Consider the following 25836-nt stretch of genomic DNA (forward strand, 5'->3'; position numbering starts at 1 on the left):
AGCTCCTTGTTGTCATATGCAAACCATTTTTCCTCCTCCCTAACAATTTTCTGGCTTTGTAGTTTGTATCATTAAACTATACCATCTGCTCCTTTTTTTTTTTTTAAGATTTTATTTATTTATTTGACAGAGATCACAAGTAGGCAGAGAGGTGGGCAGAGGGGTAGGGGGAGCAGGCTCCCTGATGAGCAGAGAGCCCAGTGCGAGGCTCCATCCCAGGACCCTGAGATCATGACCTGAGCCGAAGGCAGAGGCTTAACCCACTGAGCCAACCAGGCGCCTCTGCTCCCTTTTTTTATTGCTGTTACCTACCATCCTTCAGTTCACTTCTCCTCCCCCAATCCTTCCACTCTTCCTTAGATTGTAGAGGTACCATCACTCCCTCCGATACTGTTTCCATCCTAATTCTTTATTATTGCAGTAAATGGATATAATTTAGTGCCCTGACCTCTCACTTCATCTTTTTCCCTGCTTCAGCCCCCACTCCCACTGCTTTACTCTAGAGATGTTCTAGACGCAAATACCTGCTCCTCCTTCCTGCCAGTCTAGATTTCAAGAATTCCACTAGCTTCCTACCAGCTCCCCCAGTCTCCCAGCTCCAAGAATTCTTCATCTCCGTACTGATACCTGCATCCATTGATCAAAGCACTTTTTCTTAGCCCTCATGCATCTCACGCATTCTCACTTCTCTCCTTGCCTGGCATAGATTCCATGGTCCATCATTGTAATCACTCCCTTGCATACATGTCCAGTTCCCTGGTTCCTTTTTTTCCATTGCACTCCCATTGTAGCAGTTGTCTCCTTTCCCATGTCATCAGTATTCCTTCCTTCTTTCCTTTTATTCTCTCTCTCTCTCTCTCGTCTGGAAGATCGCTCCTATCACTTTACATGTCATCATTCCACTGCTAACCACACTGGCCTCCCTGCTGTTCTTCAGGTACATTAGGCAGGCTCCTACCTCCGGGCTTAATGTAGTACCCCTGTGGCTGGACTCCTTCCAAGCTATTGTCTTTTCCCAATAGCTTGTATCATTTCTGGCACAATAGGTACTTTCTTGTATTTCTGTCTATCTCCCATCACTAAAATGTAAGCTCCATGAGGGCGCCTCTCTGTTGTTCTCTGGTATATCCTTAGCATCTGGAATAACACCTATACTTGGTAAATGTACACTGAATATTTGTTGATTAAATGAATAACTTTGTTCCTCTTTTCTTCATGCTTATGGGTTTTCTGTTTTAGGGCTAAGAGACATTCACATGGGGAGGCATGGAATTTTTTTGTTGCTCAAGTAATAAATTGTAGATTAGGCTGCACAATAAGAAACATTCTTGCAAACACAGTATTGTTAGAATTTAGAATACAGTGTGTTCTTTTTGAATCTAGATTTACAAATCTCATGCAGATAGTACATGATAATAAATAAATACCCTTCAACATGACTTGAAGTTTAGTCTTAATTTTTTTCTTTTCTTAAGGAGGTAGGGCTGCTGCAACTCCAGTGTGCCCTTTGATTCTTTAGGCCCTAGAAAGCATACTGCATACAAAGATCCTGGTCATATGTAGAAATAACTACTGAGACTGGCTTTAAGAAAGTTAGGATGATTTGCATCTTTGGTTTTCTGCTAATTTAAAACATGTTGATTGTTTACTACAGATCCAGGTAGAAAGATCGTACTTCTTTTGCTGAGTATATATTTTATTAAAAGTACTAATATTCTAAAAGTGTTTTTCTAGAACTTAGGATTTCTTGTTTAGGAAAATAAAGATAATATACCAGGGGCAAAAATAGTGACTTGGAAAGTTTAAAATGCAAGTACTAGGGGCACCTGGGTGGCTCAGTGGGTTAAAGCCTCTGCCTTTGGCTCAGGTCATGATACCGGGGTCCTGGGATCGAGCCCCGCATCGGGCTCTCTGCTCAGCAGGGAGCCTCCTTTCCTTCCTCTCTCTCTGCCTGCCTCTCTGCCTACTTGTGATCTCTGTCTGTCAAATAAATAAAAATCTTTTTTTTTTTTTTAAGATTTTATTTATTTATTTGACAGAGAGAGATCACAAGCAGGCAGAGAGGCAAGTAGAGAGAGAGGAGGAAGCAGGCTCCCTGCTGAGCAGAGAGCCCGATGCGGGGCTCGATCCCAGGACCCTGAGATCATGACCTGAGCCGAAGGCAGCGGCTTAACCCACTGAGCCACCCAGGCGCCCCAATAAATAAAAATCTTAAAAAAAAAAAATAATACTATTAAAATGCAAGTACTAAGCAATTCTTTTTAGTGGCTGATTTGGTGGAAAATTTCAAAAGTCAAATTTTGAAAATTCTTAAGAGAAACAAGGAAAATTCAGGATGACAGTTCTGAATGTTTCTTAAAGTTGACAGTTTTATTTTAGTTTTTCCTTTTTACTGAAATAGTCATGTATCCTTCCTTTGAAGTTTGATCAAGGAGATCAAATACCACCTAAAAATCAATTCTGAATCAACCAGAGGCTCTTGGTATAGACTTTGAAGAATCCATTAATTCCAGTATCTTTTATCTATGTGCCTGAAAAAGAAGTATTTTTAATCATACAAAGCAGAGAGAATTTGTGATGTATTAGAATTGAGCCTGCTTGGGAATAGGAATAGAGACAATGGAACATTTATGAATACTTGAAAACAATTTAACTTTTGATAATACTGAAAACTTTGATCTTTAGCAACAAGTACAGTCACCTAAAATAGAGAAAACTATTATAGGCTCTAAACTTGTGTTTGTTAGACCTCTGAGGGTCTCATAGTAACTTGCAAAGACACTTAACTTATATTTCACTTTACATACAAATGATAATCTTTTAATTACTGTAAATGCCTAAGGAGAACTTTTTTTTTAAAAGTAAATTTATATCACTTCTCTCCTATTTGAGGCCTTAAAGAAATCTTAGTAGCTACCTACCATTATTGAACTCTTAATTAAGAGTACAAGGGACAGCTAAGCATACCATATATTATTATTTCATGTGATCCTCACCAAGCCCTTTTGGGTAGGTATTATTTCTCTGATTTTACAGAAAGGGAAATTAAGAGCTTAAATAACTTGTCATGGTCACAGAGCTAGTAAGTGGTAGAATTAGAGACCAAAGCTCAAGTTCTTAACCTATTTATTATACTACCTCCTCATTCCCTCCCACACTAAGTGGTTCCTTATTTCTGCTTACTCCCAATTGTTACTTACAAGTCTAACTTTGAAGACCTTTCATAATCTGGTTTCTCAAGATCCATTTTTATTTTTTTAAAGATTTTATTTATTTGAGGGGCACCTGGGTGGCTCAGTGGGTTAAGCCTCTGCATTCGGCTCAGGTCAAGATCTCAGGATCCTGGGATTGAGCCCCACATCAGGCTCTCTGCTTGGCAGGGAGTCTGCTTCCCCTTCTCTCTCTGCCTGCTTCTCTGCCTATTTGTGATCTCTGTCAAATAAATAAATAAAATCTTAAAAAAAAAAAGATTTTATTTATTTGAGAGAGAACCAGAGAGAGAGAGAGAGAGAGAGAGAGAGAGAGCGCACAGAAGCAGGGGGAGGAGCAGAGGGAGAGAGAGAAGCAGACTCTCTGCTGAGCAGGGAGCCTGATGCAGGACTCCGTCCCAGGACCCTGGGATCATGCATGACCTGAGCCAAAGGCAGATGCTTAACTGACTGAGCCACCCAATTACCCTCAAGATCTTTTTTTTTAAGGCTTTATTTATTTATTTGACAGAGAGAGAGATCACAAGCAGGCAGAGAGACAGGCAGAGAGAGGGGAAAGCAGGCTCCCCACTGAGCAGAGAACCTGACCTGGAGCTTGATCCCAGGACCCTGAGATCATGACCTGAGCCAGAGGCAGAGGCTCTGAGCCACCCAGGCGCCCCTCAAGATCTATTTTTAAGGTTTATCTCTTTATTATGTGTTCTTTCCTACTTTCCTTGTAATATTTGTTATCTCTTGTAGAACATATTCTGCACTCTGTAACAAGGCTCTGACTTGGCTCCTCTTCTACCTCTCTCCAATATCTTTTTGTTACTTTGCATTTCTGTAGTACTGAGCCAGTTGTGCCCCCTTCATGTGCTTAGATACTGCTTTTTTTTAAAAAATATTTTATTTATTTATTTGAGAGGTAGAGAGAAACAATGGAAGAGAGAGAGCATGAGAGTAGAGAGGTCAGCGGGAGAAGCAGACTTCCTGCTGAGCAGGGAGCTCGATGGACCCTGGGATCATGACCTGAGCCGAAGGCAGTCACTTAACCAACTGAGCCACCCAGGCGCCCCGCTTAGATACTGCTTTTTAAAGAAGTCTTATTTTTTCATGTCCATATGCCTAACAAATATAAATACATGCTATGACATTTAATAGGGATGGGAGGTTAGAGTAGTTGTCATTAATAGTGTATGAATGTAAAGACATTTATGTTTGAATTATTTTCTTTCTGGTTATAAATTCGTATTTTCATGTATTGTAATACATATATATGGTATTTATAAAGCAAGACAATGTTACCACCTTGTGTTACATACATTCTCATTTAATATTTAAAATATACATGACTTGACTTTCCAAAACAGTGATTCTTAAAGGCTTTAATGAGCTAGGGTTACTGATGGGATTATGTTATAATCACTCAAATGTATTGGGAGGGAAATGAGATTTTTAATAGTTGATGTCTTTAGGTGAAAAAGTACTCACATTACCATAAAGTACCATTTGATGACATTTCAGTCACCTAAAAGAAAACACTGAAACTTTTTTGTTTCCTTTGGATAAAAGAAATACCATTTTCATTGTATCTCACTTTAATGATAAGTAAGGTTAGAAGTTGTAAACTTTTTCCCCCCTAAGATTTTATTTATTTATTCATGAGAGACAGAGAGAGAGAGAGAGAGAGAGAGAATAGGGCAGAGGCAGTGGGAGAAGCAGCTGATGCGAGACTCAATTCTAGGACCCCAGGATTACGACTTGAGCCAAAGGCAGATGGTTAACTGACTGAGCCACCCAGGCACCTGAGACAATAAACTTCCAAGTTAAAAAATAATGGGCAAAATTTACAGTTTTGGGAAATAAAAATTAAAGTAATAAGTGCTTTTTTTGGGGGGGGCGCCTGGGTGGCTCAGTGGGTTAAGCCGCTGCCTTCGGCTCAGGTCATGATCTCAGAGTCCTGGGATCGAGCCCCGCATCGGGCTCTCTGCTCAGCAGGGAGCCTGCTTCCTCCTCTCTCTCTGCCTGCCTCTCTGCCTGCTTGTGATCTCTCTCTGTCAAATAAATAAATAAAATCTTTAAAAAAAAAAATAAGTGCTTTTTTTTTTATTCGGGGGACAATAACAGTAAGTGAGAAATTTATTATTGGAGAAAAACCCCAAAACTTGGTATGAGAAGAAAAATATTTCTGACTCTCTTTTTTTTTTTTTAGAGGGAGAGGAAAGAGAGATGGGGGAGGGGCAGAGGAAGAAGGAGAGAGGATTTTTTTTTTTTAAACGTAAGATTTTTTTTTTTTAAAGATTTTATTTATTTATTTGACAGACAGAGATCACAAGTAGGCAGAGAGGCAGGCAGAGAGAGAGAGGGGAGAAGCAGGCTCCCTGCTGAGCAGAGAGCCTGACGCGGGGCTCGATCCGAGGATCCTGGGATCATGACCTGAGCCAAAGGCAGAGGCTTTAACCCACTGAGCCACCCAGGCGCCCCGAGAGGATCTTTTTTTAAATTTATTTTTATTTAAATTTAATTAACATGTAATGTATTATTGGTTTCAGAGGTAGAGGTCAGTGTTTCATCAATCTTATATAATACCCAGTGCTTGTTATATCATGTGCCCTCCTTAATGCCCACCACCCGCTTAACCTATCACCTAACCCTCTCCCCTCCAGAACCCCTCAGTTTATTTCCTATGATTAGGAATCTCTTATGGTTTGTAAATAAGACAAATCTTGTTTTTTTCCTGTCTTCCCCTATGATCCTCTGTTTTGTTTTTTAAATTCACATATGAATGAGATCATATGATAATTGTCTTTCTCTAATTGACTTATTTCACTTAATACCCTCTAGTTCATCCATGTTGTTGCAAATGGCAAGAAGATTTCATTTTTTGATAGCTGAGTAATGTTCCATTACACACACACACACACACACACACACACACACGTCATCTTCTTTATCCATTCATCTGTTGATGGACATCTAGGTTCTTTCCATAGTTTGGCTGTTGTGGACATTGCTGCTATAAACATTGGGGTGCAGGTGCCCCTTCAGATCACTGCATTTGTTTCTTTAAGGTAAATACCCAGTAGTGAAATTGCTGGGTTGTAGGGTCGCTCTATTTTCAACTTTTTGAGGTGCCACCATACTGTTTTCCAGAGTGGCTGCACCAGCTTGCCTTCCCATCAATAGTGTAAGATGGTAGGGGTGGGGAGAGAGAATATTAAGCAGGCTCCACACCCAGTGTGGAGCCTGACATGCAAGGCAAGGCTCGATCTCACAGTCCTGAGATCATGACCTGAGCCAAGATCAAGAATTGGATGCTTAACCAACTGAGCCACCCAGGTGCCCCTGTTTTTGATTCTTTAATGAATAATGCAACTAAGTAAAATTCTGTTCTGAAAACATACTAACCTACCTTGAGGTACTATACTGAATTCTGGAGTATGGTAATTGTATTGTAAACTCAATCAAATGCTGGTTAACATACCTACATTTTGATCCTGTTGATTACTGATTATTTTGTAGCCTATCCCTCGGCCAGATCCTCTGCATAATAATGAAGAAACACATGACCAAGTGCTGAAAACCAGATTAGAAGGAAAAAATGAGCCCTTGGAGCAAGGACCCATGATAGAACAACTTAGCAAAATGTTCTTTACTACTAAGCACCGTTGGTATCCTCGTGGACAGTAAGTTCTTTTCTTTAACCCCCACTTGATAACTAAAAGAATACATGACTTTTCCTGCATTAACAAACTTCTGAGGTTGTATTCTGCATTGGGAAATTAACACCCAGTATGATCACCTACTAAATTATATTTTTAGATGTACATAAAGGATAGCTAAAATGAAATAGTACTTATTTTTTCTTTTATTTTAGTGGGGGAATTTAACCATACCTTTCAGTGAATTTTGCAAGAATTCTTGAAAATTTTTCTGTTCTGTGATAAAGTCATTTACTGTTTTTATTCATCTTCCTGCGAAATAATTGATCTTGTTCTCAACCCACCTATCCATTTATTTAACAGATTTCAAGTTATTGTTTAAAAAAAATGTGGTACAGCAAATGATTGGGCAGTGTATATGGCTCTCAGTTCCTTTAGAAACTAGTTGCCCCGTTTGCTAATACTCAAATTTTATTGCATGGATTCTTATCACCTGACTCTGGCTTTAATTACTTTTCTTCTTTTGATTCTTCTTTCTTTTATATATGTCTTATTCCCTACCAAAACTGAGAGCTGACTATTTTTAATCATTTATGTTTGAGCAAACTTTGTTCTTATTCACTTAGTCAACCAGTAACTAAGCACTAGGCTGGCACATTTCATGGCCGGACATGCTTATGGAATTAATGAATATACATTCACCCACCTGCTCTGCTGAGTGCTGGAAGATCAAAAATACAGTCCTTGTTTATAAGTTGTTTATAGTCAAGGAGAGAAGATAATACAGTAAATAAACAAAGTCAAGCAGTTGAGCCTTGAAGAATGGTTAGGAGCTAGCCATGGGGAAAAGGCTCCACAGGCTGATGGAACAGAATGTCGTAGGGTATACTGGGGAAATTGCAAGTAGCTCAGCTTGGATGGGACCCAGAATATGAGGAGGGAGTGTAAGTCTTATGAAGGAGTTTGTGTTGTGCTGAAGTTAGATTTTATTTTCATTACCAGATTTTAAAAAGAAAAGTTAATGCATTAGAAAATCATGAAGTGGGTTCCGTACTTGGGATACATGGAAGGTGTATATGGAAAGTTTGGAGTCGGGGGGACTTGTTTGGAAACTATTACAATAGTCTAGGTGAAATTTATTGAAGATCTCAATGAAAAGGCCAGAAATGGGAATAGAAATGGGGAAAATAAAAGAAAGGACTGTGATAACAGGAGGGAATAAAAGGAGAAAGGAGGGGGAAAAAGAGAATTTTAATCAACAGTGGTAGGTTACCGGCTAAGTGTGGGAAGAGACAGGCAGCCTCCCAAGTTTCTGAAGACGTGTTTGGGTGGATGGTGGTGCTGTTGATATATGTGGGGAAACAGGTTTGACAGGAAGATGAACTCATTGTTGGTCGTGTTGAGTCTGAAGGGTCAATGGATCCTTCTGCTGGGGAGCAATTCTGAAAGCAAATGGATGTATGGATCTGGAGCTTGTTTTACTTACTTAGTTTCTCGTCAGAAGGTACTTCCTCTTTTATCCTTAGGTAAAATAGAGATTCCTTAGGGCTCTAGTCTCATCTGTGTCTTGCTGAAATTCATTCTAAGAGCTTTAATTACATTTACTATATAGATGCTATGCTCCCTTATACTTTTTTTTTTTTAATTTCCTTGGTCTACTTGTCTACTTTTTTTTAAGATTTTTAAAAATTTATTTGAGAGAGAGTGCACGAGCATGGGGGAGCAGCAGAGGGAGAGAGAGAAGCAGGCTCCCCGCTGAGTAGGGAGCCTGATGCAGGGCTTAGTCCCAGGACCCCGGGACCATGACCCACGCAGAAGGCAGGCACCCAACCGACTGAGCCACCCAGGTGACCATTTATTTTCTTGGTCTTATTCCCAGTATCATTGTTCATAGAAATTTCAAAATAGGTATCTGTCCAAAGTTTTAAATACATTATAACAAAAACATAGCTCTTCTTTTTCTGTCTTAAAAAAAGTTCCTCCCTTAATAATCTTTCTGTAATAAAAGTGATATTTCTGTATTAATTTCCCAGGGAAAAAAATCTGCAATTCCTTGGCCACCATGGTGGTACTTCTGTTTTATATCCCCTTTGGTTTTTCTTTCATATTTAGTATCCACTTTGTTTATACATGCTCTCCGGGTTTAGAGTATGTAGAAACAAATTAGTAAACCATTTCTTAGCCCCATATCTATGTCATTACTGTATTCTGTGATTTCTTTCCATGATTCATAACATTACTTGTGTTTATATTTTATTTTGTCTCATTATCTAGATATTTTAGTTCAAGCCTGATCTTGAAATTCTTCTGTGACTTTCAGTACCTGTTTTTTTCCTGTGTGTTCCGTATTGCTACACTTGTCTTCCATCTTTTGTGTATAACCAAATCACTATAGTTAATAAAATCCTGTAAAGGGGACTCTAAGGGAACAAAATTAAAGGCAGGAAGACTATTAGGGAGTCTTAAAATCATGCGTGTTAGCCTCAGACTTTTATGTGTAGTATCCCACCTATGTTTCAATATTTATTTATTTATTTATTTATTTATTTATTTATTTATATTTTTATTTATTTATTTGACAGAGATCACAAGTAGGCAGAGAAGCAAGCAGAGAGAGAGAGAGGAGGAAGCAGGCTCCCTGCTGAGCAGAGAGCCCGATGCGGGGCTTGATCCCAGAACCCTGGGATCATGACCCGAGCTGAAGGCGGAGGCTTTAACCCGCTGAGCCACCCAGGCGCCCTGATGTTTAAATATTTACTTGTTTAATCTTGTTATTGCTTATTAGCTTTTGACTGCTAATTAATTTAATCTCTTGGTATGTCTTGTCCCGTCAGGATTACCAGGCACTTGCAATTTTAAGCAGACTTTAATTAGATGCAGTTGATTATCCCAGTATCTCTCCTAATAAGGTTTAGCAGAAATACTCCAGATACTAGCTTATGTATATAAAGAAAATTTTTACTAATAGACATTGTCCTTGTGATGCATCATCTTTCAGAATTTTGAATAAGCTAAGGTATGATCACTAATCATTCAACAAGTTTTTGTTTGGTATCTAAATATTTATTTTGGACTAATGTAAGCCGTTTTCAAGTATTGATTTCTAGATGTCATTGAGGTCTTCTTAAACATCAGGTAGTGCATAGAGGGATGTTTTATTAAATATTTCACAGTTTTTAGATCCTGGCAATCAAAAGATTGGGACTCATTATGAATTTAATAATTGCAGGTATATAGTATCTTTTTAAATAAGTTTTTATTAACAGATACAAAATGCTTGTATAAAGTATTTTTAAACAATGCAGTGAATGGTAAAGTAGAAATTTTCTTTATACTTACTCATTCCTTATGCCCCATAAACACTGTTAAACTCTTCCTATATGAATAGACCTATCTCATATTATAGTCAGTCTTGTGCCTTTTAAACTCCAGTAAAGCCAAGCTCTTTTCTGAGCGTACAACTTTGTTTTAAAGGGGACTGAGGTGGGGCACCTGGGTGGCTCAGTGGGTTAAAGCCTCTGCCTTCGGCTCAGGTCATGATCCCAGGGTCCTGGGATTGAGCCCCGCATCGGGCTCTCTGCTCAGCGGAGAGCCTGCTTCCTCCTCTCTCTCTCTGTCTGCCTCTCCGCTTACTTGTGATCTCTCTCTCTCTGTTAAATAAATAAAATAAAATCTTAAAAAAAAAAAAAAATAAAGGGGACTGGGCTTATTCAAATCATCTCCTCTGCTAGTTACTAGCTATTTATTTAATCTTGTTATTATTAAAGAAAATAGAAATAATAATGCCTAATTTGCCTGGCATAAAAAAGTAATTAATTAATTCCAGTGTTACATTAGTTTCAGGTGTACAATATAGTGAATCACCAATTCTATATATTACTCAGTGCTCAGGATAATAAATGTACTCTTAATCCTCTTTACCTATTTCATCGTCCCCCCCCCCACCCACCTCCCCTCTGGTAACCCTCAATTTGTTCTCTACAGTTAAGTATCTGTTTTTTGGTTTGTCTCTTTTTATCTTTGTTCATTTGTTTTGTATCTTGATTTCCACGTGAGTGGAATCATATGGTATTTGTCTTTCTCTGACTGATTTATTTCACTTAGCAATGTATATTGTCTAGATCCATCCATGTTGTTGCAAATGGCAACATTTCATCTTTTTTTGTGGTTGAGTAATATTCCATCGGAAAAATATGTGTGTGTGTGTGTATAGAGAGAGATTTATATCTCTTTCTATATATATGCCACATCTTTATTCATCTATAAATGGACACTTGGATTGCTTCCATGTCTTGGCTATTGTAAATAATGTTGCAGTAAACATAGAGGTGTGCATATCTTTTAAAATTAGTGTTTTCATATTCTTTGGGTAAATACTACATGATGATTTTGATATAAAATATAATAATGTAAAGGGCGCCTGCGTGGCTCAGTTGGTTAAGCATCTGCCTTAACCTCAGGTCATGATCCCATGGTCCTGGAATCGAGTCCCATGTAGGGACTCTCTGCTTTGTCTGGAGCCTGCTTCTCCCTCTGCCTGCTGCTACCCTTGCTTGTGCTCTCTCTCTGTCAACAAGTAAATGAAATCTTTTAAAAATATATATATAATCATGGGAGTTAAGCGCCTAGCATATAGTATATGCTCAGTGATGATACGGTAATGATAATTATTAATATTGTCTCCTACTCATAGTTTTCCTCTTACTCCTTTTGAAGTATCTTTTCTTAGATAGATGGTTTTGAGGTATAATTTACATACAGAAAAATTCACCAGTTTTAAGTACACATTGTGATGAGTTTTGACAAATGTGTATGCAATTGTATGATTACTACTATAGTCAGAATAAAGACTGTTTCATCACTCTAAAAAGTTCTCTCTTTGGCAGTGAGTTTTTCCCCTTTAACCCTCACCCTTGGCAGTCACTGCTCTCCTTCCTGTCTCTTTAGAATTTCATGAATGTCTAGATTTTTGTGTTTTTCCCTTTCTAGGATTTCATGTAAATGGAATTATATGGTCTGGAGTAAAAAAAGTAAAAAAACTTTTGACTATTTTTAAAAAGCAGATTTGTTGTCTTATTATGGTGTAAAACTTGTGGATCAAAGTCCTTTGTGAGATAAATATCTTGCAAATATTTTCTTTCTGTGGCTTGCTTTTTCATTTAATAGTATATTTTAAGATAAAAATTTTTATTATTTTCATAAAGTCCAAGTTACAAATTTTTCCTTTTAGTTCAGGCTTTTTTACATTCTACTTTAAAAATCTTTGCCTAATGGGGTGCCTGAGTGGCTCAGTGGGTTAAAGCTTCTGCCTTCAGCTCAGGTCATGATCCCAGGATCCTGGGATTGAGCCCCAATCGGGCTCTCTGCTCAGCGAGGAGCCTGCTTCCCCTGCCCCCGCCCCTGTCTGCCTCTCTGCCTACTTGTGATCTCTGTCTGTCAAATAAATAAATAAAATCTTTAAAAAAAAAAATCTTTGCCTAAGCAAAGGTCACTAAGACTTTCTGCTATGTTTTTTTTCTAGAAGTTTTTATAATTTAAGCTCTAACATTTAGGTCTCTGATCCATTCATGGTTAATTTTTATATCTGGTGTGGGGCACAAGTTGAGGTTCATTTTTTTTGGAGATATATATATCTCCAAAAAAGAATATATTCTCTTTTGCCGCTGAATTGTCCTACTAACTTTGTTGAAACTCAGTTAACCATATATGTGGGTCCTAGACTTTTCATTTTGTTCCACTGTCTATCTTTGCCATACCATTCTGTTTGGCTAAATAATGTTAACTAAGTCTTGAAATCAGGCAGAGTCCTCTAAATTTGTTCTTTTCTTCAGAGTTGTCTCAGCAATCTTAGGTCTTTCGCATTTCCATATAAATTTTAGAATCATCTTATGAGTTTCTACAAAAAACCTGCTGGAATTTGAAGGAGATTGGATTCAGTCTCTAGAACAATTTCAGAATTGCTGTCTTAATGGTATTGAATCTTTCTGACCATTAAAATGGTATATTTCTCCATTTATTTAAATCTTTAAAAAATTTTCACTTAACAATGTTTTATATAAATTGTGTGTATGAGTATGCTATATTTTTTGTTAAATTTACTTCAAATATTTCATAATTTTTATGCTATTATAAATAGTATTGGGTTTTTAATTTCAGTTTCCAAAAATTTGTTGTTTATAATAATTTTATTTGTTGTAGAAATATGATTGTTTATTGATGTTGTTGCATGTGATCTTGAGAATAGTTCTAGTAGTTTTTAAAATACATTCCTTAGAGGGGCGCCTGGGTGGCTCAGTGGGTTAAAGCCTCTGCCTTCAGCTCGGGTCATGATCTCAGGGTCCTGGGATCAAGCCCTGCATCGGGCTCTCTGCTCAGCGGGGAGCCTGCTTCCCCCTCTCTCTCTGCCTGCCTCTCTGCCTACTTGTGCTCTCTGTCATATAAATAAATAAAATTTAAAACAAATAAAAATAAAATACATTCCTTAGGAAAAAATAGATAAATAAATAAATAAATAAAATAAAATACATGCCTTAGGATTTTCTGTGTTGATGATCATGGTATCATTGAATAAAGGCAGTTTTACTTCTTCTTTTATAATCTGTATGCTTTTTATTTCTTTTTCTTGCCTTATTTCACAGCTTCGAGTCTCAAGTACAGTGTTGCATAGAAGTGATAAGAATGGACACCATTGCTTTTTTTCCAGTTTTAGTGAGGGAAAGCATTGAGTCTTTAAACATTAAGTGTGATGTTTCAATATGGTTCTTTTTATAGATGCCCTTTATCAGGTTGAGAAAATCCCTTCTATTCCTGATGTGGAGAGTTTTTATCATGAATGGATGTTGAATTTTGTTAGATGCTTTTTTCTGTATTTGTTGAAATGATCATAACATTTTTCTCTTTTAGTCATGTGATGAATTATATTGAATGACTTCAAATTGTTGTACTAACCTTTCGTTTGTGGACTAAACTTCACTTGGTGATGATATATATATATATGTTTCATATATACATGTTTCTTTTTTATGTATTGTTTGGATTCTATTTGCTAAAATTTTGTTGTAGAATTTTTACAGTTTTATTAGGGATATTGATCTATAGATTTATAATATCTTTGGTTTTGGTTTCAGAGTAATGCTTGCAACATAGAGTAGGTTTGGTGCTATTTCTCAGTGTTTGGGAAGAGTATGTATAGAATGGGTACTATTTCTTAATGTTGGAATTTATCTGGAATTTTCTTTGTGGAAAGAGTTTTAACTGCAAATTCAACTTCCGTACTCAATAGATAGGACTATTTAGTTTATAGGACTATTTAGTTTATCTCTTCTTGAGGGAGCTTTGGTGGTTTGTATCAGATCGTTTCAGGATTTGCCCATTTTATCTAGATTGTTGAATTTATTTGTACATAGTTTATAATATTCCTTTATGTCCTTTTAGTATTTTCATAATCTGCAGTGATGTCATCTCTCTCATTCCTGGTGTTGTTACTTTGTTATTTTGTTATTGTTACTTTGTTGATTTTTTTGAGAACCAGCTTTCGCTTTAATTGATTCTCTCATCAGTCTCTTCCTCCTCTCTTCCTTCCTTCCTTCCTTTTTTTTTTTTTTTAAGTAGGCTCTACACTGGGGCTTGAACTCAGGACCCTGACATCAAGACCTTAGCTGAGATCAAGAGCTGGATCAGGGGCACCTGGGTGTCTCTGTCTATTAAACATCTTCCTTTGGCTCAGGTCACGATCCCAGAGTCCTGGGATTGAGCCTACTTCTCCCTCTTCCTGCCACTTTGCCTACTTGTGATCCTTCTCTCCCTCTCTCTCAAATAAATAAATAAAATCTTAAAAAAAAAATAAAAGAGTTGGATGCATAACTGACTGAGCCACCCAGGCGCACCAGTTTTCTATTTTTGCTCCTCGTTATTTCCTTCCTTCTGCTTACTCTGGGTTTAATTTGTTCCTTTTCTAGTTTCTTAAGGCTGATTGTTTAGGAACCTGTCTACTTTTTTAATTTAAGTTTTTAATGCTGTAAATTTCCCATTAAGCACTGCTTTAGTGCATTCCACAAATTTTGATGTTTTCATTTTAATTTTATGTTTATGTTTAATTTTAGTTTTATGGCCCAGATTATGGTCTGTCTTGGTGAATGTTTCACATACATTTAAAACGTAGGTGTATATTATGCCATTATTGCTGGTAGTGTTCTAAAAATATCAGGTCTACTTGGCTGATAGTGTTGTTCAAGTTTCAAGTTCACTAATTTTCTGTTTATCTAATTATTATTAGAGGAACATTGAAATCTGCATCTGTACTTAATGGATTTTTCTGTTTCTCCTCCTAATTCTGTGTTCATATATTTTGAACTTCTGTTATTAGTTGTATATATGTTTACTATTATATTTTCTTGATGAATTGACACGTTTATTTTTATGAAGTCTTCTTTTTAATTGCTGCTAATATTTCTTATTCTGAAATATAATTTGTCTAGTATTAATAGCCTATCCAGCCTTCTTTTGACTAGTGTTTACATGATCTGTTTCTGTTCTTTTACTTTTAACCTATCTGTGTCTTTATATTTTAGATGGGTTTCTTAGAAATGGAATATAATTGGATTTTGCCTTTGTCCAATTTGACTTTTCATTTCAGTATCAAGCCATCTTAAATGCTGTTTCCTTTGATTTTCAGTACTTTCATTTTTCTGCCATTTGCTCTTAGCTCACTTTCTTCATAAAATTTAATTTGGTTATAGTTATTTTGAATAGCTGTTATCCCCGTTAGCCCAAGTATATATAACTATAGGTGACTAGATAATGTTAATGTTATATTTATATTTGTGGGTAATTTTTTATTTATATTTCTTGCTCTAAATTATTCTCTCTTCATCAGGAATGCATCTTTTGTTTTGTGCTTTTCCACATGATCTCTAATACAGTAGTCTTAATACAGTATGTGGGATCTCAGTTATTATCTGGTAAAATATTACCTTACCTAATTATCTTCACAGCTTCTTGAAGATATTCTGTTTTTCTTCGAAATGGCACTTTATTTATGGTAGTTTTGGGGATGGTCCACTGATAAATTTCTCAGTAATTCTTAGAAGTTTTATTCCCAGAATTTAGCTATCAAATTATGTGGGTTTATGCAGTTACCATTTTATTTAGAGTTTCAGGTAGAGTAAGATGTTCCTTATTATCAAATTCTTAATCAAGGTCAGCAAAGTGAGTTATGATCCCAAGGTGTTGCCTCACTTCATTCAGTCCTGAACCTACCTGCATTTAATTATTGACCAGACCCAGAGTGGGTGGGCTGGAAGGGTAGGTAAGTATGACTGTACAAAACTGATTCTGAAATAGCCCAGTGGCTAATAAACATTGGTGATTAGATCATCTCAAGCCTGGAAGTCTAAAGTGAATATTGTTACTACGAAATTGGTGAATTGCCTTTTGCCTTTTCCTAATCCTGATGATCTTACTTACTTTAGAATGGCAATTCAAAGAGTCTTAGATTTTCGGCTTTATGGTGAGAGTGGGTGCTAGGGCTGTTTTGAATTTTTAGTGTTGGGAAGTGGGTGCTGAGGAAACCCAGGACATTGAGTTTGGGGTTAAATTGAACTTTTATTTATTTTTATTTATTTATTTTTTTAAATATTTTATTTATTTATTTGACAGAGAGAGATCACAAGTAGATGGAGAGGCAGGCAGAGAGAGAGAGAGGGAAGCAGGATCTCTGCTGAGCAGAGAACCCGATGCGGGACTCGATCCCAGGACCCTGAGATCATGACCTGAGCCGAAGGCAGTGGCTTAACCCACTGAGCCACCCAGGCGCCCTAAATTGAACTTTTAGTTCCTTACCCTCTGCCTTTGCCTGAATGACTATTTTTACATTCATTTGTGCAGAGTTTGATTTCAAAAGATAACATATGTAACCATGTGGTTCCTGCTACTTCCTGTTTAATGATATAACGGGTATGAAAACAAATTAAGCTAGCTTAGCCATTACATTACAGTTACCTGAAGTCATGGAACTTGGAACATATTCTTTGAAAGGTGCGTCAAGTGTGATGGTACATTCCTTCCATTGTAATTCTTTCCAGAACACATCATTTTAACAGTGTTACAGTCCCTAATGGTTGTATGTGGGTTTTCTGTTATTTTTTCTCCTTAATTCAACCTTAATAGCTCATTGAAACTCTTTTTACATATCCAAATACTATCTTGGTTTCTCCTACTGATTTCTTTTCATCTTTTTTACCTCTTAAGTTCTGGAGTCCTCAAGGATCAGTCTTCGATTCTCCTCCCTTTCCTGTCCCATTTTCAAAGACGGTGATCTCATCTGGTCTCGTAGCTTTAAATACCTTCTGCATTCTAATGGCTCCCAATTCTGTCTCTGGTCAAGACCTGTCCCCTGACCTCCAGAACTGTATCCATCCAGCTGCCTACTTGACATGTCTAATAGGCATCCCTAACTTAATATTGTCTCCTAATGGAGCTTCTGATGGTCTCCCACAAACCAACTTCTCCTTCAGCCTTCTTTATCTCAGTTAATGCTTGCTCCATTCTTCTGGTGGCTTAGGCCAGAAACCTTGGTGCCATTCTTTACTCTTCTCTTTGTCTCACACCCAGCATCTGGTCTGTCAGCAAATCCTATTAGCTCTGTCTCCCCAAATGTATCCACATTTGACAATTTATCACCTTTCCTTTTGCCACCATCCTGGTCCATGTCACCATCTTTTGCCTGGTTTATTGAATTACTCAATTGCCTGGTCTCCCTCCTTCTACTTTTACTTCTCTACAGTCTGTTCTTAGCACATTGCCAGAGTAACATTGTTTATACTTCCCTTAGTTCTTATAATTTTTCTATTGAAAACCTTCTAATAGTTTCGCATGTTACTCAGAAAAAAGCTAAAGGCCTTAACTGTTAACCTATAAGAACCTGTATGATCTGATCCTCCATTACCTCTCCACACTATCATTTCCTATTTGTTTACTCTGTTCCAGCAACGTGGCCTCTTGACCGTTCCTTGAACATGCCTTTCCTTCAAAGCCCCTACACATGCTGTTCTCGCTACGTAGATTCTCTTCCTGCTAGTATCAGCAAACCTAGCTTTCTCACTTCCTTTGGGTTTTTACTCCCTGAAACCTTCGTTGTCCAACTTAACTTGTTTTCCTGTCTCCTGCAGTGGAATGTAAGCTTCATGAGGGTAGAGATTTTGTCTTGTTTTGTGTACTACAGAATTCTTAACCTCTAGAAATAGTCGCTAGCATGTAGTAGATGCTCACACATCTAAAAATTAATAAGTGAATGGGTAAATGCCCCTGATTCTCATAATACCTCTTAAAAGAGAAGATAGTAAGCTAACATAGCTCTACTAGGTGTAAAGTTAGGTTGAGGGAAAGAAGGATGGAAGGATTGAAAGAAGGCTGGATGGAAAGTAAGAAGGATTTGGAAAATAATTTTAAATTTCTTGAAATGTAGAGCAATCCTATAAATGTATGAATAGCAATACTCTTTTATTTAAATAACTTTTATTAGTTTTCCATGGAGGCCACAAAAATTAGTTACTCCCATCGGTAGGAAACAGATTTGAATATCAGACTGCAGTGTGAACCAGGAGACAAAGTTCTCTGGATTAAGAACTGTGGACAGTTATTTCAGATGTCACTGAGTCATTGTGTAATTTAAGAAGGGTAACAGTGTGTCTTGGTATTCCATGAGTAGTCTTGGTTTAACTCTCTTGTTAATTATTAGTAGGAAGGGTTTTTAATTCTCTCAAGGGTTTGAGTCTGATGATAAGTTATAAGGGTACCCTAAAATTAAAGTGCTTGCCCCTGGCTAGTGATTGTAGCAGATATTGAAAGTCATGTGTCATAAGAAAATGTGACTTCCTGGGGCACCTGGATGGCTCAGTTGGTTAAGCGTCTGCCTTAGCTCGGATCATGATCTCATCGAGATCGAGCCCCATGTCTGGCTCCCTGCTCCACGGGAAATGTGCTTCTCTCTCTCCCTCTGCCCTCCCCTCCGCTCATGTGCATATGCTCTCTCTCTCCCGCCCCCCATCAATAAATAAAATCTTTTAAAAAAAGAAAGTGTGACTTCCCAACCCGCTATTCTGGTGACTAGCTGCTTTGAGAGAACACCTTTCAGGGCTGCACTAGTAAAACCTTGATTATCTGGCACATAACTGGAGCCCTTAAGAAAATGATACTTTTCTATAATTTTTCTATGCCAGTATAAGTACCTGTAGGAAAGTTTATGTAAATTATATTATGGTATATGTTTTATTATACAACTTAATGTTCTGTGTTATTTTATATAGATGTACTTCATTTTTTCAACTTAATTTCTTTTTTGCAATTTAAAAAAATAAGTATCAAAAAATAATGTATAGGAGAGTTGCCAGTATGAAACCATAAAATAAGCAAAAAAGAATGCTTTACTATCTTAATCACAAGTAAAGAGCACAAGCTATGTGGTCTTACCATTTATGGTGTAGAAATCCTTACATTGGATTTCCACATTACCAGAAAATTAAATAAAACTTAGACCAACTTGCCAAAATGCAGTCTTAAGGGAATTTTTGAAGAGGACTCATTACCATAAACACATGTACTCTGCGTAGAAATTGTAAACACGTGTACTTTGCGTAGAAATTCTCTTAAATCAATAAATAAAAATAAGGAAAGCAAAGGAACAAAAAGAAAAATTATTCCGGTGAAATCACTCCAAGTCAATCACTGCTAACAATGCATTTTATTTCTCTTTTTATATCTTTCCTAAGTTTTGTTAGTTTGTATATTTTTATATGGCTTTAATCATACTGTATATATAAATTTACATCTTGCATCTCCCCCTCCCTGATTAATCTTTAATATTTTAGTATTAAGATATTAATATTTTAACTATTTTTCTATATGCTTTAGACTAGATTTCCAGAAGAGGAGTTACTAGATCAAAAGCTATGACTATTTAAAAATATTTTTTGGTGTATGTTGCCACACTGCTTTTCATAAGGGTTGTACCAGTTAATACTTTAACCATTTGGGTCTGATGTTGCTTATTTCATCACACCTGTGCTTGGGTTGGGCATTAGGATTTTTAAAATATTTGTGATTGCAAAAACAAAAGTTCCTCACTGTTCAACTTGTACTTCTTACGTTTTTTGTGACGTACATTTTCTAGAAACAGTATTAATTGTATCCTATTATATATTAAAACATGATTTTAAGAGACTTCCATTTAGGGGAGAACATCCCCTTATAAATAAAATTTTAATAGAGCATATTCAAAAGACAATTGTTGATTTTTGTGTGTGTGTCTTTTTAAAGTTTTATTTTTTATTTATTTGAGAGAGAGCACAAGCAAGCACAAGCCAGGAGGAGGGGAAGATGAAAAGGGAGAAGCAGGCTGCCTGCTGAGCAGGGAGCCCAATGCAGGGCTCTATCCCAGGACCCTGGGATCATGACCTGAGCTGGATGCAGCTGCTTAACTGGCTGAGCCACCAAGTCACCCCAAGACAATTGTTAATTTTTAATTAAGAATTAATTATCCAGGTTACCATATTGAAATTAACTTCAAGAGTGGCAAAAAAAACCTTTCCAGAATGCTTATTTAGTAGAAAAAATTTTCACAGTGGGGTAAGTGGCTTCTTGTTAAGAAAAATTTAAATATTTATCTTGGATATATCTAACATCTATCTATATTAGGTTTCATTGAGATCATTGAATACTAATGAACAACAAACTAATCATAGAAATTTGGTGTTTCTTTCAGGAACAGTTAACATTTACTAAAATAATACCTTAAATATTTTCTTCTTTTCAAGGTATCATAGACGTCGTAGGAAACTGGATCCTCCAAAAGACAGATGATACTGAGGTTTTCAGGAATCAAAAAGATGTTATCTCGTGTCTCATTCGCCTTTTGAGAAAATGCATTGAGTATATTCACTAACATGTTATATAGCAAAATAACAATAAAATGTGTTCATATATTAGAATGTATGTTTCTTTATATATATTAGGGAATTACGGATTTGACATTCTTACAGAAACCTACTTCATCTTACTTTAGACATTAAGGTCTGCCATTTATTTTTATGTGTCTACTGTGATTAAGTATTTTTACATCATCAGCCAAATATTGTTAGTAGTGTAAATATGATTAATAGAAATGTGCATGGTTCTCCTTCTCAAGGAGATTTTTAAATTGCCTTTGGAAAGAAACTCATGAGGTCTACCCAGAAAATAAATGTTACAATTCTTTCTTGTGGCTTCTAGGAAATAATTAAATTGCAGTTGATCCTGACCAACACGAGTTTGAACTATGCAGGTCCATTTATACACAGATTTTTTTTTGGGGGGGGGATAAATATAGTCCAGTACTGCAACTGTATTTTCTCTTGATATTCTTAGTAACATTTTCTTCTCCCTAGCTTTATTGTAAGAATATAAAATACACATTGCATGTAAAATTATATGTTTATTGACTATTTATGTTATCAGTAAGGCGACAAGTCAACAGTAGGCCATTAGTAATTAAGTTTTGGGGGAGTCGCATTTATAGATGGGTTTTTGACTGCATGGCGGATTGGTATCTCTAATCCCCTTATTGTTCAAGGGCCAACTGTAGTTACATTTTAATTAGTTCTACTGTCTGCTGGGTCCTTTATATACATTATTATTAAATTCCCACAAAAATTCTTTAAAGAAAGAGCATTATCCCTATTTTGTGGGTAAGACCAAGTGACTTGAACCCTACCTACTTAGCAAGTGGAAGAGCCAGAATCCAAATGGTCATGCGCCAGAGCTTTTTTATAGTGCATTACAGTGACAAAGGGGTATTTTCTTTCACCCAAGAATGTACTTTCCTAGAAAGAAAGTACATTTTGCTTACAAATTATATAATTTGTTTTGAGGGTTTTTTTTTTTTTTCTGGCTCTTCAAAAAATTATGCTTGCTTCAGAATACATGCATTTCTGGTTAAAATGTTAGTATCACTGAACTAGTGTTATGAGAATGTTAATAGACTATTCTGCTGTTGATTGTCAGTACCACCTTATATGTGATCCTTGATGGCCTTACTGCCCCTGTGATTTCTATTTAGGAGGTGAGGAATCTCTTAAGAAAGATGAGAAGTATTCTATTCAAACTCATATTTGTGGTACTTTAAAATTTGATGTGAAAAATTATTTCATTGAGTGAAATTGAAATGAAATTCATTGAAATGAAAACTTCATTTAAAGTCTGTTGTTTAGTTCTTTTAATAAAGGAACTCTGTCTGAAGGTTTAAGTATTTGGTAGGATGTATGGAACAATAAACAGAGAAGAGTAAAGGAAATAATTAATAATGGCCACCCTCTGTTACCAAAAGGAAATGTTTTTTAGCGGCTTAAATTTTCATTAATACATTAATTGGGGGGAAAGATCAAAGAAAAACAAGTTGATAGAACGTAACAATCAGAAACATTTACCAGACATGTTTAATGACACTGAAAAATGGTTAAATTTTTTCAGATTAATTTATATCCAGATTTTTATAAAAATTGAGGCATGCTGCATTTTAAAAATAGGAAGGATAAAGAATTTAATTAAATTTTTTTTACCTGGGGTGCCTGGGTGGCTCAGTGGGTTAGGGCCTCTGCCTTCAGCCCTGGTCATGATCCCAGGGTCCTGGGATCGAGCCCCACGTCGGGCTCTCTGCTCTGCAGGGAGCCTGCTCTCTCCTCTCTCTCTCTCTGCCTGGCTCTCTGTCTACTTGTGATCTCTGTCTGTCAAATAAATAAAATCTTTAAAAAAAAATTCTTTTTTTTCCTAAGTACAAACATGTACTAAATGGAGATTGTTCAACTGTAAGATGCTTAAACCACACATCCACATGTCAAAGCTTTAGAGAATTAACTTCAATCTTACTGTATTGGAAATACAGATTAATACTGTAGTTGTTGGAATTTTGGTTTCTGTGGATTGCTGTTGTTTAGTTTTGCTAAATAAATACGTATTCTATCACCACTATCACCTCCTTTCTGCTCCTTCCATTCCCCACTACTCCAGGGGCAACTTACCTGCCATCACAAGCATCTTATTAAATGTCTACTTATTTATTTGTCTACTTTTTTCCTTGAAACGTAAAAACTACATAGGGTGGGACAGTCCTTTAAATGGAATTAATTTAGCTTCAGGAAAAATTCACTACCCAGTTCTTTTTTTTTTTTTTTAAACTACCCAGTTCTGTGTCTGTTGGTGAGGCAGATCAACACAGCTCAAGCTGATAAAAAGCGCTGTCAGTTGAACCACGAGAGGGCACTCTCACATAGTGTTCAATTCCGATGTTGCTCACCCAAAGGTAGTAGTAACTCAAGTGCTTAATTACCAGAGAGTATTCGGATATTCTTTAGGTAAGAATGACTAGTGGAATAAATGGCAGTAGTGAACTTATGTGTGTTGAAATATTCTGAGGCCATTATTCATTCTGTTCATCTAGTTGTGAAGCATTTGCCAAACACCTAATACATATGAAGAGGCATTATATTTTTTGCTTAGGCCAATACCCAAAAAATGGTCTCTTCTAAGGATGTTTGTATCTACTTCATTAGTATCTACTGAGCCCTTAATTTTTATAATGGTGTTTTTAAACTATGAACATAATACATTATTTTTTTAAATTAAAAAACAGATAAAGAGAAAATAAAAATTACCCCTAATTGTCCCTTATAAAGATAACACTGAAATTTTTGCTTTCCTTCCATTTCACTTCACTGCATAAATATATTTCAGAAAGTAAAAGTAGTATTAATTATACATGCTATTTTATAACTTGCTTCTTTCATTTAATATAATTGATTTTTTTTGCCATATCATTAAATACTCTCATGTAACAAATGTGTATTATTGTATAATCTGATTATCAAAATTAACTCCCTACTTTTAGATATAATCTTGGTTTGTTTGCCCCTATTATAAATAATGCTGTTATTAACATCTCAGTGGATATACTTCTTCTTTTTCCTAAGAGACTTCATTTTTAGGGGCACCTGAGTGGTACAGTTGGTTAAGTATCTGACTTGTTTTCAGCTCAGGTCATCAGCTCAGGGTCTCTGCTCAGCACATAGTCTGCTTAAGACTGTTCCTCTCCCTCTGCCCCTCCCCAACTCAAACAAACCTTTAAAAAAAAAAAAGTAAAAGACTTTATTGTTTAAAACAGTTTTAGGTTCACAGCAAAATTAAATGGAAGGTACAGATATTTCCCATATCCCCACACATACATAGTTTCCCCCTTATCAATATCCCGCCACAAGTATAATACATTTGTTAACAGTTGATGTATCTACATTGACACATCATCACCTAGAGTTCATAGGTTTCATTAGGGTTCTCTCTAGGTGTTGTGCATTCTGTGGGTTTTGACAATATAGACTGGCATATATCTACCATTATAGTATCTGTAGTGTAGTTTCATTGCCTTAAAAATCCCTAAAAATGGTGTCTGCCTTCATCCTCTTTTCCTTCCTAATCCCTGGTAACCACTATCTTTCTTGTCTTCATAGTTTTGCCTTTTCCATAATGTTTTATGTTAGAATCATACAGAATGTAGCATTTTCAGATTGGCTTCTTTCACTTACTATGTCTTTTCATATCTTGATAGCTAATTTCTTTTTAATGCTGAGAATTGTTCCATAGTCTGGATATACCACATTTTATCCATTCACTACTGAAGGTTATATATTCATATACTGAAGGGTATATTGGTTGCTCCCAAGTTTGGGAATTACAAATAAAGCTGCTATAAACTTCTGTGCATAGATGTGTGGACCTAAGTTTTCAGCTCCTTTGAGTAAATGCAAAGGAGCATGATTACTGGATTGTAAGGTAAGAGCATGTTTAGTTTTGTAAGAAATTGCCAAGCTTGCTTCCAAAATGGCCAGAGCATTCTGCATTCCCAACAGTGAATAAGAGTTTCCATTGCTCCACATCTTTACCAACATTTGGTGATGTCAGTGTTTTTAGATTTTGTCCATTGTAATAGGTGTGTAGTGGTATCTTAATTGTTTTAATTTACATTTCCTTGATATATTGCCGGTGGAGCGTCTTTTCATATGCTTATTTCTATCTGTATATCTTTGGTGAAGTGTCTGTCATTAAGGTCTTTGGCCCATTTTTTAATTGGGTTATTTGTTATTGTTGAGTTTTAAGAGTCTTTTTGTATATTTTGTATACCAGTCTTTTATTAGATAGGTGTCTTATATGTATTTTCTCCCACTCTGTGTCTTGTCTTTTCATTCTCTTCCATTGTCTTTTCACAGAGAAGAAATTTTTAATTTTCATTAAGTCTAGTTTATCAAGTTTTTCTTTCATGGATCATACCTTTGATATTGTATCTAAAAAGTTATCACCAGACCCAAGATCATCTAAATTTTCTATGTTCTGAAAGTTTTATATTTTATAGTTTTGCATTCTACATTTAGGTCTATGATGTGTGTGTGTGTGTGTGTGTGTGTGTGTGTGTGGTCTATTGAATTAATTTTTAGGAAGGATGTAAGGTCTGTGTCTAGAATCAATTTTTTGCATGTGGATGCTTCATTGTATTGGATTTACTCCTATGTCAAGAATCAGTTGACTAGATTTATGTGACTCTATTTTTAGGCTCTCCTGTTCTGTTGAAATATTTTGTCTATTCGTTCACTAGTACCACAATCTCTTGATAATTGTAGCTTTATAGTAAGTCTTGAAATAAGATAGTGTCAGTCCTCTTTGTTCTTCTTCAATACTAGGGGGTTATATTAATTGGTTTTTGAAAGTTGAACCAGCCTTGTATACCTGGCATAAATCTCATTTGATCATGGTGCATAAATCTCTTTTATACTTTTTTTTCAAAAATTTGAGTTGCTAATACTTTGTTGAGGATTTTTGCTTCTGTGTTCATTTTAGGCATTGTCTTGTAGTCTTTGTCTGGTTTTGGTATTAGGATAATGTTGGCCTCATGGAATGAATTAGGAAGT

The 25836-nt window shown here is 36.2% G+C and overlaps 1 protein-coding gene across 1 annotated transcript in view; it reads left to right on the forward strand.

Moving 5' to 3' along the window:
- MRPL42 (mitochondrial ribosomal protein L42) overlaps positions 1-21315 on the forward strand; it is a 32644-nt gene extending 11329 nt beyond the window's left edge. Inside the window, exons 5-6 of the mRNA XM_047742607.1 lie at positions 6714-6877; positions 20665-21315. Of these exons, the coding sequence (XP_047598563.1) occupies positions 6714-6877; positions 20665-20710 (210 nt within the window). The 3' untranslated portion in view covers positions 20711-21315. The remainder of the gene's footprint in view (positions 1-6713; positions 6878-20664) is intronic.
- The last annotated feature ends 4521 nt before the right edge of the window (positions 21316-25836 follow it).

The sequence above is a fragment of the Lutra lutra genome, chromosome 8 (assembly GCF_902655055.1).
Source record: "Lutra lutra chromosome 8, mLutLut1.2, whole genome shotgun sequence".
Classification (NCBI taxonomy): Eukaryota; Metazoa; Chordata; class Mammalia; order Carnivora; family Mustelidae; genus Lutra; species Lutra lutra.